Raw genomic sequence first — 21,455 nt, 5'->3', positions numbered from 1 at the left:
AAAAAAATCACTAGGGAACTACAGTTCCTATCTTTATCCAAACCTATTGTCAAAATTGGAAAATAAATATCGATATAAGTCAGATATACTAACATTGTATTTTAATATAGAGAAGCATAATTAAAAAAATTTTAGAAAGGTTTTAATATGACTTAAAAAAATCCTACTTTTAATCAAATTATATAACTATTATTATAACATTCAAATGTTGAACGTCGCATAATTATTGTACTTTTTTTCTTTTCTTAAATATAATACATTAATACATGCAGGCCATGTATAGTTCATATGTGCATCTGTGTACATATTATCATCATAAAATTCATTTTTATAAAATAATAAAATATACATTAACTAGATTTTGGTCGTTGTGCATCTAATTCTTGTTCTTCATCTACTCTTTGAGGTTCCGATGTATCATTTTTTGTTTTCAGTAAAACATCATCTTCCATTGTATATTTTGAAATTATATGTATATTCGAATTTGTTAAGAACTGAGTTGAATCAGTTAAAGCGCATGCTTCCAATACATATTTGTTAAAAGTATCACTTTTATCAGCATAAACATGATGTCCTGCTCCTGATATAACTTGGACATTAACGTACGATGATGAACGAGATTGTTTGATAACTTCACCAGCTGAGTTATCTACCCAAGAACGACTACCGTATAATAATGTTATTGGAACTTCTGGTTTTAATTTATCCATTCGTTTAACAATAGGATTCTTTGCCCAACCAAAGCCTTGCATCATAGCATGAAAAGCACTTTCTCCGCTAGTAAAAAAATTATAATTAAATAATAATTCTTATGAATACAAATACATGGATTATTATAAAAAAATCTTACGATGGAGTTTGCGCATTGCATTGATGTATATATTGTGAAATTATTCCTGTATCGTCTTTCAGTAATGGAGAGAATTTCTTAACTATGTCTGGCCTAGTTTTTTCAATAAGCCATTGTCCTAAAAATATGATAAGGAATTAAATTAAAATTTGTATAGTTTGCAAATAAAAGGTATATTTACCAAATGGGCCTGCAACTCTTACTGCCCACAAAGGATTTAATGGCCGCACTACAAAAGCTATGGCTTTAACCCAAAGAGGAACATTTACTTTTGCTACTACTTCTGAAGGTCTTTCTGGGAATCCCCAAGGATCCGCAAGAATCAAGTGTTTTACCCTTTCTGGATATTGCATAGTATAGGATGCAGCAAGGAAACCACCCATCGAATGTCCTAACAATACAAATCTTTCTAATTGCATTTCTCTTCTCCATTCTTCGATAGAACGAACTAATTGTTCTTCTGCTTCTTTTGCTTCTGAACTAAAGACTGGCCTACTACTCCTACCAAAACCTGTGAAAATTATTATACTTGTTTTATCCACATATTACAACATTATTTGATTATCATAAAATTAAGATAAGAATTAATGTGATATTCAAAATTTAATGAATTAATCTTAAATAAAATTATATATATATATATATAACATTGATATAAATAATAATAATAATAATAATAATAATAATTTACTACCTAAAAGATCTATGGCATATACTGGTCTTTGCGATGCAAATGCATCAAGATTTAAACACCAAAGAGCTACACCTGCACCTAATCCATGTAAGAGAACGATAGGCGTTCTTGGTGATTCTTCGTTTAAAGAGATAGTCCATATTTTATCGGCTGTACCTACTACGGGACCAATATCTACATACCATCCTCGATATGCTGTTTTCAAACCTATTAAACATAAAATATTTCATAAAAAATAAATCATTTAGCTATAATTATAAATTTTCTCATTTAACTTTACTTACAAGAAAGTATTTTTTTCTCTGCAGCACGTAACATGGTTGAAGATGATCCTGACCAACTAAACCATCCCCAAAACCAACTAATAAACAAAATAAAATTATTTTCATGAAATTTAACTTACATAATTCATTTGCTAAAGAAAGACTTTTTGAATATATGTATACAATAGGAAGCATGCATCTATATATAAATTTAAATATAAAGATTTTCAAATTTTTCAAGTTAACCAATTGCAAGAATTTAACCTAATGTTAACTCAATTATATAAATAAACAAATAACTATTAATTTTTCTTATTAATAATATACATATTAAAAAAAAGTAATACAAAAAATATAAACACGACAGGGGGAAAAAATTCTCACCTCTATTTTCATATTTTAAAAATATACTTTAAATAAAAATTACAAAATATGACTCCTCATATGCTATAATTTTGCAATAAATATAGATAAACAATTTTTGTTATTAATGTCATTTTCGATAATCAATAATATCTAAATCACATATTTAATTAAAATCAATGCTCTTTGTGTTTATTATGATTTCTCTCGTATCAAGAGTAAATACGTGTATCTTGACAATGACAATTGTGATGCGAAATATGATGAGAAGTGACGTAATGTAAAATCTTTCTTACGCGATTAGGTGCAAAAGCATGTTCATATATATATATATATATATATATATCAACACAGTGTAAATTTAAACGTGATAAAGGTTCGATCAAAGAAACATTTTAATTGACAGTTTTAAAAAAAACTGCATCGCTCACCTTTTAGACTTGACAACTTCATGATCAGCCATAAGTTTATTAAATTGTATAATAATTATTAGTTTTTATCCTCGTCGATGACTGTCCACCAACAAAAAGCTGAACTTTGTATACTCAAGTCTTCTATCTAATAACTGAACACTATATACAAAGCTTTTATGTCGTCTGCTAAAAAACAAATGAGTGGGAGAATCAGCTGATCATTCATTGGTAGAAGATATACATACCACATTATACGTATTATATATATATGTATATATCCTATACACATAAAAAAGGATTAGTGTTTAGTCCTTGGAAAAAAGTGTACATAAAAATCTAAAATACATATATTTCTTTATCCTCAATCATTCAGTTTATTATTAACTAAATAAATGCTGCTCTTCTTCCACAAAATGAAACATAACCTTGACGATCATTTAAAAAGCATAGAAAAACAATGTATGCATTGACGTTCGAAATTTTCGTAATTTTATAATACAAAAATTCTCGCCTATTCACATTTACAAAATATGTTTTGTAAATAAATAATTAATATAATGTGTTTATAAAGAAGACTAACTTCACGATTCTTGTAATTCCATTGCGAATGTTTTCTTTAACCCTGACATACATACGTACATTTTCAATGTAACACCACTAATTTAAGTCTTATCAATCGTCCTTACTTTAATTTTATTTTATGTCATTATATGTATATTTACGTACATATTTAAGTACGTTTTGTAAAAAAGAAAATTAGAGTGATTATTTAAATTAGTTGCAAAAACTTACACAATTTTACGAAGTTTATCATAAATACAAATGATTATTTTACACGCGAACACTGTTAATTATTGATAAAATTTTTATCAATTGATTTTGAAACGAGAATACTTATTCGATTCTAATTGTTGTTTTTCTCTGATGATTAAAATTTTTATCTCGTGATGCAACCTTTACTTTTAATCACTGATAAGAAAATCCAAGCTCAAAGGTCGTATTTTCATACAATCGATCATTGAAAGAAAATAGGAGTTCATCAATATCATATACTTACGTATTTACAATTTATTGATATCATATCAGAAATTGTTTCTTAGTATTTAAAAAAAAGAAAAAATCTTGATTAGCGAGCGCGCCTCCAATATTTTACCGAACATAGTCGAACTTTCACGAAATTTACCGAATAGAACTTCAAAAAAGATTTCATGTCTTGCTTTACATTTATTAGTAATGATGATAATAAATATTATTATAATAATGATTATTTTCATGCATACATTATAGTTGTCTATTAACTAAAATTTCCGTTTAGTTTGATCTGTTTCATTAGTATTCTAAAATAGGTATATTATTATATTTTCTTGATAATATTCTCAAAATGGGTATCCTTTTAAAATAAAATTAGTTATTATAAATTAGATTTTTTGTTTCTTTTTGTTTTTAACTGTATAAATCAATTTAAATGTACATGTATATATATAAATATATATAAGAGAAAAGGAAGAGCTTACCCATACTATGATATCCTACTAATTTGAGCTCTGGTTGAATACTTTTTGCTCTTATACGATGCGAGCTATTCGTTTCAATCACCACATCCTCATTGTAGACTTGCACGATTCTCATTATTCCGCTCAATCGTTTTGTGGTTTCAAAGATATACACATATATAGGCATTGCAAAGTTCAGCAGGTATTCAATCTAATATGAAATATGTAATATGTAAATATATATATTTATATATGTAAATGAATTCATGATTATAGAAGAGGACTGAGTCCAAAAATGACAGTATTGATTTTATATGTGATTTTAAATTATTTATATAATATAATAATTAAAATCATTTGTATTATAAAATAAATCGCAAAATTAATTTTTTCTATTTTTGGATTCATTGTTAGCTACTTTCCTAATTACATACATATATATACATATACGTATTATTTTGTAAAAAAAAAGTAATATCATCCATAAAAAACCTAATGAAAAAAATGTTTTAATCATGTATGTAAAATTATGACGCATTTTTAACATGTACAACTATTAATTCAAATAGAATGTTAATACTTCTTCTTTGATAGATGCTAAATTTTTGGTAACGAATATTTTATCCAGTAAAAGTCTTTATCCATATACGTATATATATATATTTATGGATTATAAAATATTAATATTGGATTTTCATACGCATGCTCGGTAAGCAGAATATTCTATCGACAAAACAACGATCGAAGCACACTTAACGTGCTATACGATTCTTGTCTAATCGATTGATTTATTCTTAATTCAAATGAACATAATTTACAAAATCGTTAAAATACGAATATATAAAAAATGTCATTTATTTAACAAACAGAAAACTAAGAGAAGAGAAAGAGTCAAGGTTTTTAATAAAAAATTATTCATTTAAATGAATAATCATTTATAAGTAGAGCGACGATATTAAAATCCTTTAGAAAAATAAAAGAAATTAAACATTTAAATGCGAACGTTGTGTGAAAGATAATTAACCGATAGACAGCATTGACAAACGCTAATTATCAATCGACTGTGAACTACTTTTCCGTGGTTCTCACTTTCATTACATTTAAGCGTGAGGTGAAGGCGAATGATAACGATGTAAAACGAAGAACCAATCAGAAATCAGACAAAGGCGTTAGCTATAAAAGGAGAAACTAATCAGGAAGCAGGGAAAGGCGTCTGCCGCGACGCGATTGGCCGATATCATGAGCCGATCGTTCCGGCGTAAGAGATTCGATAGAAGGAAGAAAAGTTTTTATTCGGATTGGTTGAGACGTTGCTAGGCAACAGAAACGTCGTGCGCGTCACCGGGCGGCCAAGCAGGACAGCCGGCCGGCCGGCCGGCGTACCCGGCGCCCGAACTCGCACGAAGCGTTTCCTTCGGAGTAGCGCAAATCGGCGCAGAACGTCGTTGGCTCTCGTTGAGTGCAAACGCGCGCTTGTTAATTGGTGCGTAATATAGGTCTTTTTTTAATACACATAAAACGCCGGCAGGATAATAGTATTCTTTCCGCGTATATAATATATATCTTTTATTCTTTATCTCTCTTTCTCTTTTTCTCTCGTTCTTTTTATTTCTTTTTTTATCGTAAAGAATATACTTACATACATATATATATATATACATATAATATACGTATATACATATATATATCGAGACAAGCTTTTTTTCGAAAAAGAAAAGAAAGAGATTTAAACGAATAAGGAGGAACATCCGAGTCTTCTTTCTCTCAGTAGGATAAAAGTAATTTCGAAGAGAGAAAAACTAACAAGGAGAAAAATGGCAGAGGACAAGAACGAGACAAGCCCGAACGCCGAGGGTGAAAAGCCGCCACAGGAAGCAGCACCGCCCGCTAAACAGGAAAAAGAGGAGCCCAAGGAAACGAAAGAGGAGGAGAAAAAAGTCGAGGAGAATGGCGAGGGTGAAAAAGCGAGAGAGAATGGTGAGGAAAAGCCAACGCCAGAGCCAAAGGATATGCGAGCAATCGTGCTCAACGGTTTCGGCGGACTCAAAAGTGTTAAAGCTCTGAGAAAGCCAGAACCCACCCTTGGCGAAGGAGAAGTTCTTATACGCGTCAAAGCATGGTAAGTTAAATTTCATTTTTATTCATATATATATATACTTATTTTAACTGTCTCTTTCCTTTATCCTACGTATGTATATATTCATTCCTCACAACTGTATAAAAGATTTGCAAAACGTTCTCGTTCGTATAAACCTTTGTTCATATGTCAGTCGAAGAATTCCAACGTTTAGTAAACTAATCGAACGAAGTGAATTTTTCTGTCAAGGACACATTGACAGATAATATTCATCTCCTGTATCACATATTGTATTTGATCATTTTTCAATAACTATCTATCAATTTTTTTTTTCTTAACTAATTTCATCTAAACATTTTCAAAATATGTATTTATTACATGGTATAATTAAAATCACAAAAAATTGGTATTACTTTTAAAAATGCATTTTGAATCCTGCAACGAATCGATTGAAATTTTCAATAAGGATAACCGTAAGAGAATGAAATATTTTTAATTGAAAAAAACAATGAAATTAATCTAACGCCACCGTAGTTTATAGCCAACGTCGTGCGACTTTGTACGAGGTTTCTTTGACCTTGGCCATGGAGCCGGCTTCTATCTCTCGAAAGCTTATACGCTCTTGGGAGCGTGGCACACCCACTCTCTCTCTCTCTCTCTCTCTTCCTCCTCTCTTCTTTCTCTCTCTTTCTCTCTCTTTCCCTCTCCGTCGATGGTGGTGTTGTATGCAGTGTACGCGGTCGGGGAGAGATCGTCAACGCTGTATTCAAAGGCGTGCGAGAGAGGACCTTTTCACGCGTGAGTCACGTTTCATAAAGGCGATTGGCATTGATGAGAAAATAGCCCCTCTATAGAAAGACATAATGCCGTTGCTGCCGATGCTGGCTCGAATAAATTCGTGTGTATGGCGGTGCCCTTCCGGACACGCCACGCCATGTCATGCCATGCCATGCCATGCCATGGCACCGGCACACACACACAACCGTCTAAAGAACGATTCCAAACGTCGTTCTTATAGACGCTACTCGAATAAAATCTCTCTTTAGAATATTAATGAATTTCTTCATTTTGTCCCTATTATTTTTCTCATTTTCTTTCCTCAATCTCTAGTAACGTTTCCGAGTCATTTTCTTTTTTTTGAGGTGGGGGGGGGAAAGTTTATAATTAATTTTATTTAAGTCAGTTGTTCGGAAATAATGATGGAATATTTTTTTTTTGAACTGCAATTTAATTTTAAAATTCAACATAGTAGAGCGTTTTGAAGAATCTTTGAAAAGAGGGATGATTTATTTTTATATCGCCCTATATATATGGTCGACTGTCGAGGACATTTTTCTTTCTTTTTCTTTCTTCTTTCTGTCTTCTTTCTGTCTTAAATAAACTTGGTTAGTTGTTTGAAAGGAAATGAAAGGAGCAAGAGGAAAAAGGGGGCAAGGAAGAGGAAGGGTGAGAAAGAGAGAGAGAGTGAGAGAGAGGAGAAGAGAGTACGTTATGAAAGGCAGAGTGAAAATCCTAACGACGGGTAACTTGCGTTCATATTAAACCGGAGGGAGCAGTACAACTCTTCTCGATGAGCTGAATGGCATCCGTTCAGTTTCCCATAATGCGATACTAAAGGCTCATTAACTTGATAAGCCCAAGTAACTCGAAGACATAATACTTCCCTTTATCTTTCTAATTCGTTCAAATAAAATGAACGCGTATCTGACCGTTTCCAATATATTTTCAGATTTATTTTATTTTTTATTTTTTGAACATCCTTTACTGTCATAATAATTCAAAAGGATAAATAAAGAAAGATTTTCAAATAAATATAATAATGAATATAATTGTAAGTAATAATATGAAATATTTTCATAATTTTCTTTTCCATAAGAAGAATATATATTTCGAAAAGAGAGAGAGAAAGAGAAAGAGTATTTATTATCCAATGAAAAAAAGGCAGACAAATTTTCGGACACCCTGTGGGTGACAGGCCCTCCGCCGTTTCCTTAGTGTGTTGGTACTGTCTGTGTGTATATTGTGTGCGCTCGTGCACCGATAGATCTATGGGATGTCCGTATTGATCGAACCACACCCGTGTTTCCTGCACCCCCCTTCGCACGCACGCGGATATACACGCACACGCGTGCGCAAGAGAAATCCTCCAACGAAACGCCATGACAGTTTCACGAAAGAGAGAAAGAGAGAGAACACAAATTTTACTACCCGCATTAGATTTTCCTCTTCTTCGTTCTTTTAGTTTCTAAACATAATCAATCTAGTTTTATGACTTTTTTTTTTATTCCATTATTTATCTTTTTCTCTTCGGCTTACGTAAAAAGAGAAAAAAAACAAGATTGTTAAGAAACGTATACGAGACAATTTATATATGAAATAGGTGTCTAGAAAAAGGGCGTATGTTTCTACATTTCATAAAATTGACAAATCAATTTCTAAGTTCATTGCTCTCGTTGTAGCAATTAAGGAAATGACTGATATAACACACGCCCTTATTTCATTTTTAAATAATAATCCCGTTATGATTGAAGTCCTTTTTTTAAAATTGCAACAAATTAAATGATATAAATTTATTAACTGGTACATATATAAAAATCATAATTTATTAATGGGTATAATTTATTAACCGCAACATATTAAAATTGGATAATAATAATCAAATTTGATGGAATATATTAAAACATACGCAACTGTTTTTTTTTTCCTGAACACTTATTAATACATCAATCTTTCTCGGTCGAATCATTTTTTTTTTAAAAGAAGATCATTTTTCTATCATAAGATTTTTTCTTATTTTTTCTTGCACGTTTTGTTTTAATTTAAATAGACAAGGTCGTAAAACTTGTCGATCTCATTTCTTGATCCGATAGAAATACTTTATAAGGATTCGCATGCGTATTTATTCATGTGTATAAATAAATGTTCCGCAAAGAGGAGGGAATATACGATCAAAGTTTAAATTTATTATTACGAATGTTCGTCATAAAGGGGGTAAACGACGAGGTCAAAGAATTTTTCCGTTAAATCCCCTTTCGTCTTCGATTTATCTCGAGTAATAATCCTTCAACTACGACGATACTCTCTCGCCACACCCAGTGCCAAGAAGAGAAATGAGAAAGAGGGCTGGTTGAGACCAATGTATTTCGAAATAATTATATATTGACAACGAATACACACACACACACACACACACGTACACAGCAGAGGGAGAAGGATCAATATTTTCTTTCAGTAATAGAAAAAAGAAATTTTGTTAACAACTTCAAATAGAATTAGGAATTGTAATCTATAGGGTGTTGTCGTACAAAGTGTATTTCATTTGAATCAGTTCATTGACAAATAATGTCAACATTTGTTAATTAAATTTACAATAATAAAATAGATATACATTTAATATTCCATTTTCTGCATGCATGAATCAATTAATTGTTCCTTTATTCGAGGTTATCGTTGCAGGGTTACTCTTTCTTTCGTTCACAAACACGCATTCTTATTTTCCTCGTCGCGTTGTTATACTCATATATTTTTATTTTATCATTTCTTCCTTTTTTTTTCTTGTTAATAATAAATGAAATAAGTCACTCTCTTACGCATCGTATATGCGCGATCTGCATTGAAAATGACTCAGATCTTATCAATTACGTTATCTCTTAGAAAATGATTAATCCGGAAAGGAGGGCGTGTGATACGTTTGACGCATACAATTGATTATAAACACCTTATTTAATTAATCAACAACAAAAAAAATATATACATATTAATAAGAGTACGGTAAAAAATTATTATTTTCAAGCATTACGTAGTAGATGATTAATATCGAAAATTTAGTTTTTTAATATTGGAATCATTTTCTATACTGAAATACACTAATTCATTTGAAACGTACATAAGTAAATTATATTATGCACGTGTATATATTTATTTATTTATTTTTTTATTATTGTTTCCGCTCTCGGAAGTTGGAAACAAATTACATACATAGATATATGTGTATGTGTTTTTATATATATAGTTAACTCGTACATGAGTCAGAAAAAGAACATATCGTGTGCGTGTTCAGCAGCTGCTGTCTTACCGTTTCGATTCTTTGTTTTTCGCGTAACTTGGCGTCATTTTGTCGTGCCATATTTCATATATATATATATTTATTTATATATTTTATTCAATTTTCTTTACAATACTTTACATTTTTATTGTCTCTACAAAATTAACTATCATTTTATTGAACCGTGGGAAACTTGTAAAAGAAGAATTATTCATTACGTTACCCCCTCCCTCCCTCCCTCCCTCATCCTATTTCCTTTGAATTTAATCGTCTTCATTTTCTTTTCCATTCTCTTTATATTTAAATATATTAATTCGATAATTAGCTACACAATGTTTCTTTTCTATACAAAAGCCTTGAATATAATTCAATTAATACAATTTATTGTACCGATGAAAATCAAATATAATTATCATTTATTAATTATTATTTTTCTTTCATTTTAATTAAATCATCTTCGCATTGTGTTTTTAATCTTTTTTTTTCTTACGTATACCAATCGTAAGTCACACAACGAGAGAATTAAATGCAAAGATCGTTTCTGGAGTGATAAAAATTAACAAAGAATTATCCTTTGGTATTATTTATTTTTTTCTCCCTATCTTTCTTTCTCTATTTTTCTCTCTCTCTCTGTCTTTCTTCTATCATTTGATGTCTCTCGAATCGTTTGAAAACAATTGATAACTCTCGAAGATGTTGCGTGGTGTAGAAGTCCGGGGTTATTTATCGTACACTCGCGAATTATTATTACTCTTATTATTTACTACGTATTATGTATTTACCGAGGCCAATAAGACTTCTTTGCTTATACGTATGTATTATATGTAGATTTTTATTTATGTAAGTAACCATGACGCATGAAACGGGGAAAAAAACATAAGGAATAAAGATTTGCGCCTTTGTTGCAAGGAAAAAAAAAGTTTCTTCATTTTAATCGTTAATTGTACACAAATTTTCCCCTCGTTCTAAACCAAACAACAAACTTTCATTTTTTTTTGTTAATTCAAATTTTAATTATTTCTAAATGAAAAATGTGGAAAAATATTTATAAACATTGAACTTGTATAAAACTGGTTGGTAAAAGAGGAAAAAAAGCAGCTTATCGTTATTTCTAATTAATAAATTTTTAATAAATAAATTTAATAAATAATTTCTAATAAATAAAAATGTAGAAAAATATTTATAAACATTGAACTGCATAAAACTTGTTGGGTAAAAGAGGAAAACAAGCAGCTTATCGTTATTTCTAATGTTCAATGAAAACAATATACATATATTCGTTCGTGCACAGACGTACTAAGTGATTAATTCTTGTTGTCATCTTTTGTACACGGCTAATCCTTAATATCGTGTCGATAATTCTTATCGCGAGGTTTCTCCTCTTACCTCCAACCAACCTTATTTTCTATTTTTCAACTTTTATTTTCTTTTACTTTTAAAATACACCTGCTGCGCTATCGTCGATATTTTTATATTAGACGACGAATCGCATAAATGTTTAACCTGTTTTCCTTTTTTTCTCTTTTTCTTTTTCTATCGTTCCTTTAATTTAATTTTTATTCTTTTTTTTTGGATCGTTCATTAATTCCTGAATCCAAAAATATAAAATGTGTTCAATTCTTTTTCTATCGTTCCTTTAATTTAATTTTTATTCTTTTCTTCTTTTTTTGGATCGTTCATTAATTCCTGAATCCAAAAATATAAAATGCGTTCAATTATTTTTCTTTCCAAGTTCCCCTAGTATATACAATGAGGAGTCACCCCAATTTTCAATTAAAATTAATCAATATTTTCTTCTAATATAATATTTCCAAATTCTTATTCACAGATACATGTTTTATTTTATATGCATGAGTTTTCCGAACAAATCCAATATAATAATTATATACATATAATAATAATAATATCATTATAAGAACGTTTCCAACGATTAACGTTGACTGGTATTTAAAAAGTTTGACGACAAAAGTTTGCATTATACGGTCGGTTACACATTTATGTCTACACATGACAATATATTCCGGAGATGTAAACGGGTGACTGTACACACGCTAGACGTTATCAATTAAAATGTTTTCACTAGTTGAAACAACGTCTTTTTTCTTTTTTTTTTTCGTCTTTAGAAATATTTTATATTTTTTTGTCGATAATTCGAGAATGTGAAACGTGAGATTATTCTCTAACAATAAACATTAACTCGATTCTTTAAATCGTTCAAATATTTCTTCAACCCCCTCTCCCTTCCCCCCAAGTATATGATTTTATATTTACGATATTAAACAAAGAGAAATAAGAAAATTATTATTCATATTTTTTTTCCAGATGGTGTTTCAAATTGTTTTACGATCGATATTTTTAATTCCTTACCAATATCGTAATTACTAATGTGCCATTCTTTGCTTAATTTTTTTCCATTATTTTATAAACTTTTTCGATAAACGATTGATCAGAACAAGGTGTATCTTTGATATCAAAATTTCCAAATTGAAAACGTGTGATTCAGCTTTTTCAGCACATTAACAATTGTTTTTCTCTTATCAACCCGAGTTACATTCTTTCCACTTTAATTTTAAATAAAATTTCAAACTTTGCATCGAATTCCTTTCATCTTTATCATTCTCGTTTTCAAAACGCGATAACATTTGACTGCATTAATGAATCTTACAAATGTATTTTAATTATTCTACGATGTGTCATCTTCTCAACACACACACACACACAAACACACATAAATATTATCAGATACGATGAATAATATAAAAGTTATGCGATTTGACGAAAAATCATTATTTATACTCGGAAAAAAATTACGGAAACGAAATTGTTCAACTCGATCGGATAATTTCAAAGCTATCGATAAGAATGTATTTTAAAGTACAGAAAAAAAAAAGAACAAGTAAACAACTATTTAAATAAAACAACCGACGAAAATTTGCACCCTGTTATAAAAAAAATACCCGTGTCATCTGTTTAAAATACTTACTAAAAAAAAACAAGAAAATACAAAATAAAAAGAAAATAGAAATATATTATAACAATAAAACGTAACCAGACCTTCGTGAAAATCGTTATAGATAACAATAATTGAAATAAATAATGAAAGTATATGATCACACACAGTGTGTGTTGTGCGGTGTCTCCTCTGCGTGTATAAAAATATATAATAACAGGGATAATCTAACGCCGTTTCGTTCCTGGAACGAATAATAAAATCCCCATCCCCCTCTCGTCGTCTCCCCTTTATCCCAATTACATTTCGAAGGGGGATGCGTATGACTTGGTCGATTAAATACATTTTTTTTTTCCTTTTCTTTTCTTTTCTTTCCCCAAAGATAATCCCAACGGAATCGTAAGTAATAATAACAGGGGGATGGGGGAGGGATGGGGTGAAGGAGGTGAAGTATGTGGAGCTGGGGGTCGAGGGGGAGGAGGGAGGGCACGTGCATACACCAATAATTTTTTTTGTCGGGGGTCCCCCCTAATTGTCGGGTCTTTCTCTCATCGAGTCACGCGAGATTCGCGCATTTGATTTCGTTTTATGACTTTACTGGCGCCCGAATGTCTTCTTCGTTGATCGATCGATATAAATAAGATTGTCTCTTTGTGTTTTTTTCTATATATATATATATATATTTATTTATATATGGCGCATATTATATCGTGTAGGCATACTTTTAGTAACGTAAAAAAGAAAAAAAAATACTCGTAACTCGTGGAGTAAAAAAGGCATATACAAGTTATTTTCATTATCGTTGGATCAAAATTAAAAGAATGTTCCATTTTTATTTTAAAAGCCATATATATGAAGATAAATGATAATGATTAAACTTTTTATAACGCTATGTAATTTTAAAGTCACTCTCACTGAAGTATATATATATAGGGCGGGTATTTAAATCGGAACAGTTTGATATCTGCGTTATGTATAGTTTTTTATAAGAATTTCTTTTGTATAGGACTAATAAGTTATATCGTTTAAATTGAATACATTTTAGTGGTTACACAAATCATTTATTTTTTCTTTTTTTTTTTTATAGTGTTAGTCAGTAAACTAAAAAAAAAAACATGATTCTGTATAATAAAAAGTAATTGTTATTTAATTAATTATTTATTTGTTAATATATAATATATATATATATATATATACTATTTTTTTTTACTATTATTTTTGTTCAAGTCTATATTACAAATGTTTACGTTAAAAATAGTAATTTTCATAATTGAAAGAAATAAATAAAACTAACAATAATTAACTCATGACAAATGTTATTATCTCTAAGCCTTCAAATAAATTGAGTTATAGATAGTTAACTTATTTACGACGTTTAACTCGAGGGTTAGAGAATATTGAAAGGAAGGAACGATATGTGTAACTATGACCCTACCCTCCCTTAATAGTGGTGGTGGTGGTGGTGTGTGCAATGCATGCAGTGCATGCGTCATCGTTAACGTCGTTGTGACGTCATCACCATAGTCGTCATGCTGTTTCTAAATACAATTCGATCGTTTTTACCAAGAACAACGAGGGGAAATTATTTCCGAAAACTTCAAATCATTTTCTACGTATATTACATATTATGTATGAATATATATTTTTCTATGTGTCTTTCAAAAATATTTGTTTACTCGTTATTCCGTATATATATATATTAATTGTTATGAAACAATTTAGAAACCACATTTAAGTATGGGGTCTCGTCGTGCGTAAGGAACAGTTTGAAAATTATTTACTCTTATCTATTTTGTTGCTAACGATAATGGTGACAATTGGGTCGAAACGTTCAATGGAATTTCATTATATTAAATCGTCATCGTATTATCTTATTAGGTTGAGGAATACTTCCGTTCTTTTGTAACCATCTTCTTCTTCTTCTTTTTCTTTTTCTTTTTCTTCTATTACTGTGTCTCTAATTCAAACTACGAATTACGAAAGAATAAATTCCCCATTGTTTTTCTAAAAAAGGACTTCACCGTCCCATCCGTTCGTTCCTTCCTTTCGAAGACCCTTCCGATGGGTTTTATTATGACAAAAATTTCAAACGTTATCATTCATATTATTATTAACATGTTAAACGTTTAATCCTTATTATTCAATATTCCTAAAATAAAATATTTGTTAAATTTGATGTTATTATTAAAATCCTCCCCCGTGAGATTGACGCTAATTCACAAAAGGAAAATGAATAATTTTCATTCCCCAAAGATCTCGAATAAAATGTTTCTACATTAATGTTACATCAGATAAAAACAGAAATATCGGCAAAGTACAAGAACAGCCATTTGTAATTTTTCCCTCTCCACCTCCAAATAAATATTCTATTAAAATGACAAGAAATTAAAAAGAAAAAAGGAAAGAAAATGTTTTCTATATTATCGTACGTGCGTAAGTAAAACTTGTAGATATTGGGATTGTACGCAAAAGAAAAGAAAAAAAATATATCATAATTTAATTCGAAACATGCAGATAACGTAGAATGAGTAGTAGCGTGGAAACCGGTCAAGAAGTGTCGCATTATTTATTTATTTCCCTGGCAATGCGTATCTTTCCTTTAAGCATATAACCGTAGTTCGTTCGATAGTCGCAGTATAGTTAGTCAACTTAGGGAGCAAGTAAAACGTCGTCCAAGTTGCGTGAGACGCCAGGCGTCGGTCTAGGCATCCTGGCGCCTTTGGTATATACTACCCTTCGTTCTTTTGTCGAAACTACATAGCATGGTGGTGTGTTTCACGTGGTGAAACGATGATGATGATGATGATGATGATGGTACACTCCTACTACTATTACAACTACTTCTGCTACTACTAATACTACTACTATTATTATTACAATTACTTCTGCTACTACTAATACTACTATTAATACTACTATTACTATTACGTTTACGTATCACGTTTATGCGACAGAATTCTGGCCTTTTAACATGCTTTTTATTTCAAATTTTTCAATTATTCTTATTTACTCTTATTTTTCATTTTCTACAATAAATATTTAATATTCTAATTTAATGCTATGAATATATATGTATGTGCATACAGTGATTTTTTTTCATTTACATACATACACTTACAAATTTAATCATTTTTCATAAAACAGTATTATTTCGATTAATCATAAAGTAATAATAACTTGATTGTACGTTATATAATTTATAAGTAAAAAATTCATACTATACACAAAGTTATTCTACAATCAAAGGGTTTAAAAAAATATTGAAAAAAGATAAAAGCAAATCTTATTGACCCCATTGAAAAGGGATGGATAATCATTTCTTTACCCTAATCTTAAGGCGTAATTGTACTTGGTTACAGTGGTCTGAACTTCCAAGATTTAATGGCACGGCAAGGTGCAATCGATTCGCCCCCAAAGACACCCTTCATTATGGGCTCAGAGTGTGCCGGAGATATCGAACAAGTTGGCGAGGGAGTTGAAAATTTTAAAGTAAGTTTATTTGTTTCTTTTTTTCCTTTCTTTTTCTTCCCCCTTTTTTCTAATATTTAATAATACATATTACGTATGCATATGTAATATTTCCTAGTACAAGATTATCGTGCTAGTAATATATATGCAAAATTATTATCACTTCTATCTTTCTTTCAGGTTGGTGACAGAGTAGTTGCTCTACCTGATCATAAAGCATGGGCCGAATTAGTAGCTGTCCCTGCTACGTCTGTTTTTGCATTGCCACCAGGCATGAGTTACTTGGATGCTGCTGCCGTTACTATGAATTACACCGTAGCTTACATCCTGCTCTTTGAATTGGCCAATCTCGCTCCTGGAAAGTCACTTTTGTTGCACAGTGCTGGTGGTGGCGTAGTAAGTATTTCATTATTATCGTTATCGTTTTCGTGTAGAATATATGCTCTGTCAAGTTTTGGAAAACTTCGATTAATCCAGTATACAATGACAATAAGTTTCCTGACCATTAAATTTATAAAATTGAAAACAATATATTTGTATAAAATGCTTTCTTATTTATTTGAACATACAGAGAGAGAGGGAGGGAGGGACTAAAGGCCAATATTTAAAAAGGAAAAATATATATATATAAGTAAATTTAATCCTCCTTGCAATCCTGATAGTTTCACCCCACCTTTTATCTGGGTCTCTGTCTCTCTTTCTCTGTAGCTCTTCTAGCTGTAGACATTAAGGAAGAAGAGGATAGAAACGTCGGGATCAATACGACTCAACAGGTTATACCTGAAGCCAGTGTGGGTGGTGGTAGGTGGTGGTGGTAGTGGTAGTGGTTGTGGTGGTGGTAGTAGTAGTAGTCGTCGTGTACCGCTAGAAGTCGAGAAGGTGAAATCTATGGGGGATGCTGGTCGAGATCGCGTACGGGGTGTGAGGGTTGCTTGGCAACCCTTCGCTCTCTCATCGACCACTGTCGTGGGCCGCGCCCGTCTGAGACCGCACCACCACTATCGCACCACGTGTTACTTTTAAGCCTCCTTCACACAACGCTTTTACCATCCACGTGTACAACATGCCCTTCCTTCCTTCCTTCCTTCTTTCCTTACCTTTTTCATTATAATCCAATTACACGAGACATTGAAAAATCATTTATTAGTTTTCCCTTTAACGAAATTCGTCTTAAAAAAAAAATACTCGTAGAATTTATCCCACGTAAAGAGAATTTTATATTATCTCTAATAAAAAGATATTTCGATTCTTTTTTATTCATAGTATTTATCTACATTTTTATGTTTTATTATTTTTATAACGTTTATAATTTTCATAAAAATCTATTTTATTTTATTTTCTATTAAATATCTTTGAATTTGAATCAAAGTACTATAATTTTATTTTTTATTTTATTTTATTATTTCTTTTTTAAATTATATCCTAGTATATATATATCACTCTCTACAATTGGACATTTTTTCAAAATATTACGAAGAAAACATTATCCTTTTCTTTTAATGAATACTTTTATGGGGTTGACCGGTGATGCGCAATTGAGAGCAGCAGGCTACTTAAAATTCTGGGTTGTGGGTTATCTCCTTCTCTTCTTTTCCTTTCTCTGGCTTTCTCTGTCTCTCTCTCTCTCTCTCTATCTTTCTTTTTTTTTCTTTTTTTTTTCCTTGTTCGTTCTTCCTCAAGTCCCTTGGCCTCGGTTCGTTCTTCGGTTCTCGCATCGGTTGTCGGGTATCGAATTCTCGAGAAGGGCGGAGAGCAACAGAAAACGAAGAAGAACTCTCCTCGATTCTTGGAAATAATGAATGCTTCCTCTGTTGAGAAAACCTGAAACAGCTTAACTAAAAATATTTTATTGATCGTTCCGTAATTCTCATTTCATTAATTCATTATTTCGTTTTCCATCTGTTTACAACAAAATATTTGTATTTAATGATCTAATTTAAATCAATTTTTCCCCCGGCTGAAATCACTAATCGGTTTTATAATGATTAAATTTTCTAGGGTCAAGCTGTAATCCAACTCGCTAAGACCGTGAAAGATGTGACCATTTTTGGTGTCTGTAGCAAGTCAAAACACGAAGCCCTTAAATCTTCTGGTACTATAGATTATTTGTTAGAACGAGGAACGGATTATAGTAACGAAGTCAGAAAGTAAGAATATGTCTATACGAGATATAATGAATGATCAAAAGAAAAAAATGATAAATACTTTTTAGAAATTAAAAAATATTATACACGTATTTTATGTCTTCTATAGAATCTCATCCGAAGGCGTAGATATAGTATTGGATTGTTTATGCGGTGAAGAATGTAACAAAGGATATGCTTTATTGAAACCTATGGGAAAATACATTCTTTATGGTTCAAGTAACGTTGTAACAGGCGAAACGAAAAGCTTCTTTTCCGCGGCACGATCGGTTTGTAATATATTATTGAAAAATTTCATTTTTTTAAAAGATTTTTAAATGAAATTTGTAACAAATGTATTTTGATTTACTTTTTTTTTTTTATACGCAGTGGTGGCAAGTAGACAAAGTTTCTCCCATAAAATTATTCGACGAAAACAAAACGTTGTCAGGTTTAAATCTTCGTCATTTAATGTATCAACATGGTGGTCATGCGTATGTACGTCGAGCTGTTAATCAAGTATTCGCATTGTGGAGCGAGGGTAAAATAAAGCCAGTTATGGATTCAACATGGGCTCTTGAGGATGTGCCTGAGGCTATGCAAAAGATGCATGATCGAAAGAATATTGGAAAAATCGTATTGGATCCTAGTTTGGAACCCAAACCAAAACCAGCTACACCAGCGAAAGGTAAAGCAAAGGACAAAAAAGCTACCAATCAAGAAGAGAAGAAAGCATTTAGCGTGGAATCCGAGGAAGGTGAAAAGAAAAAAGAGCCTGAACTGACAAACGGAACATCCGAGGATAAGTCTGACAGTGGTAAGTAAAAAATCGAAATTTATTTTTTTTTTCTCAACAAATTTTACCAACAATCACGAAAGAACACAACGAACCTATAGTTATCATTCATCCCTTTGCTTTTATTTTTCAGACTCGAAGGAAAAAGAATCTAGCTGAATTGTCGGCGCTAGGTAATCGTAATAATATAAAAAAAAAAAAAATCCAACAAAAAAAAATTGTCATCTATAAGAAACAAGAACTTTCATCATGATATCTCAAGAAAAAAAAATCCCATATTGTTACTGTCTGACGAAAAAAAAAAAAGAAAAAGAAAGAAAGAAAAAGAAAACGAAAAAAAAAAAATAATACAATATTAATTCGACTTCTATAATTACTTGCATGCAGTTTTATGAAACGATATTACGTAATCGGAAGTCATGATTCTCGAGTCCAAGACTTTTAGATAAAAAAAAAGAAACCACAAAAAAAAAGATTACATTTTCTCGATTAAAGAAACGGATCGATCGTAGCTGTAAGTTGTTAACGAATCGTCGGACATTATCAATTTTCATTGTAATAGTTTTAGGTAAGTGATCTTGTATAAGTTACGCTCGAAATGGCAGACACGAAAGTTATTTTTGCATTATTCTTTTCTTTCTTTTTTTTGGGGGGGGGTGTTTTTGTTTGTTTGTTTTTTAAATTAATTTTAAATAAAATAAAAAAAAAGAAAGACTCTGCTTAATATATATACACACACATATATATCTGCTCTATTAAACATTGAAAGTTCATAAAAGACTAATAACTGATAACAGAAACGTCAACAATCAACTAATTATATTGGAAGATACAAAACAAAAGTATAAAATGGGAACAACAAAAATAGAAATATCATTTTGACGCGGTCCACTAGTAGTTTACAATTGCTAGATATATTATCTTTATCTTTTTTAAAACTGGCCGAACAATTAAGTTCGTACAGCACAAAGTAGCAATTAGTTACTTGCGATGAGAAGAAATAATCTGGGTCGTTTGATGACAACCTAAAGAATAATCATCATCTCTGTGATTATTTTAGTATGTCCGTGTAATGTATTTTATGCGTACTTACCAAAATATTCCAGGTCTCTCTCTATCATTAGTTATAATAATACAAATGGAATTCATTAAAATAACATTAATAATTCTAATCTCTTACGTCGTGTATTAATATATGGGCTGTCTCCAAGAAATGATATAATATATAAAATAGTCAGCCATTGTATTTTATAACCATCTATTATTCTATATTCTGATTTTTAACGCTATATATATATATATATATATATATATATATATATATATATACACACATTTTTTATTTTAATTGTATTTTATAATTTAACGATGAAAAATATGTTTTATTTATTCTCGTTCATTTTCGTTCGTTCGTTCGTTCGTTCGTTCGTTCGAGAGACCTATATATGATGAAGTTACATTGAAATATAAAAATAGTACTGCACGGAGTTTAATTAATATGTTAAATGCGAATTTTTTACTCCAATTTTATTCAATTGACCATAATAAAAATATGTATTGTAAAGAAGAAATGAAAGGATAAGAATGAAAGAAAGAAGAAAAAAAAATAAGAAAACTATTTATCATCTTTTTAATTACGGCTTAAGGATTTATACATGATTATTTATTGATAAACGAAAGTGCACACGACTGTCTGAATATATTTGTAAACGAAAGATTATTAAATTTTGATAACGTCTGGAAATATTTGCTAATATTATCCGCTGATGCAACCAAAATAAATAATCAAATCGACTGCTACCGGAGAATAAAAAGTAATATAATTACAAAAAAAAATAATAATAAAAAGAAAAAAAGAAAATAAAATAAAAATAAATAAATAAATAATTAATTGATTAATTAATTAATTAAGTAAGTAAA

General features: G+C 30.5%; 2 protein-coding genes across 5 annotated transcripts; one reads left to right on the top strand and one right to left on the bottom strand.

The window, feature by feature from the left end:
• Nucleotides 1-140: 140 nt before the first annotated feature.
• Nucleotides 141-4,316, bottom strand: LOC122524328 ((Lyso)-N-acylphosphatidylethanolamine lipase). Of its 3 annotated transcripts, none has more exons than XM_043646499.1 (7): nucleotides 4,098-4,316; nucleotides 2,602-2,769; nucleotides 1,829-1,905; nucleotides 1,545-1,751; nucleotides 1,032-1,361; nucleotides 851-968; nucleotides 141-777 (listed from the first exon to the last, which is right to left on the bottom strand). In XM_043646499.1, exons 2-7 carry the CDS (start codon nucleotides 2,631-2,633, stop codon nucleotides 351-353), a joined length of 1,191 nt encoding a protein of 396 aa, XP_043502434.1. In that variant the 5' UTR covers nucleotides 2,634-2,769; nucleotides 4,098-4,316; the 3' UTR covers nucleotides 141-350. The 3 variants fall into 3 exon arrangements, with proteins under 3 accessions (XP_043502434.1, XP_043502435.1, XP_043502436.1); XM_043646500.1 differs by having other exon boundaries at nucleotides 2,602-2,766; nucleotides 4,098-4,287; XM_043646501.1 differs by lacking the exons at nucleotides 2,602-2,769; nucleotides 4,098-4,316 and adding an exon at nucleotides 2,192-2,523.
• Nucleotides 4,317-5,442: 1,126 nt separating this feature from the next.
• On the top strand, nucleotides 5,443-19,796 carry LOC122524327 (synaptic vesicle membrane protein VAT-1 homolog-like). Of its 2 annotated transcripts, none has more exons than XM_043646497.1 (8): nucleotides 5,443-5,559; nucleotides 5,848-6,195; nucleotides 16,508-16,637; nucleotides 16,797-17,012; nucleotides 18,615-18,763; nucleotides 18,870-19,029; nucleotides 19,130-19,556; nucleotides 19,669-19,796. In XM_043646497.1, exons 2-8 carry the CDS (start codon nucleotides 5,891-5,893, stop codon nucleotides 19,692-19,694), a joined length of 1,413 nt encoding a protein of 470 aa, XP_043502432.1. In that variant the 5' UTR covers nucleotides 5,443-5,559; nucleotides 5,848-5,890; the 3' UTR covers nucleotides 19,695-19,796. The 2 variants fall into 2 exon arrangements, with proteins under 2 accessions (XP_043502432.1, XP_043502433.1); XM_043646498.1 differs by having other exon boundaries at nucleotides 5,845-6,195.
• The last annotated feature ends 1,659 nt before the right edge of the window (nucleotides 19,797-21,455 follow it).

Source organism: Polistes fuscatus, unplaced genomic scaffold (assembly GCF_010416935.1).
Source record: "Polistes fuscatus isolate 324 unplaced genomic scaffold, CU_Pfus_HIC Scaffold7, whole genome shotgun sequence".
NCBI lineage: Eukaryota > Metazoa > Arthropoda > Insecta > Hymenoptera > Vespidae > Polistes > Polistes fuscatus.
The sequence above is the reverse complement of the archived record's forward strand: the minus strand, read 5'-3'. Positions and strand labels throughout refer to the sequence as shown.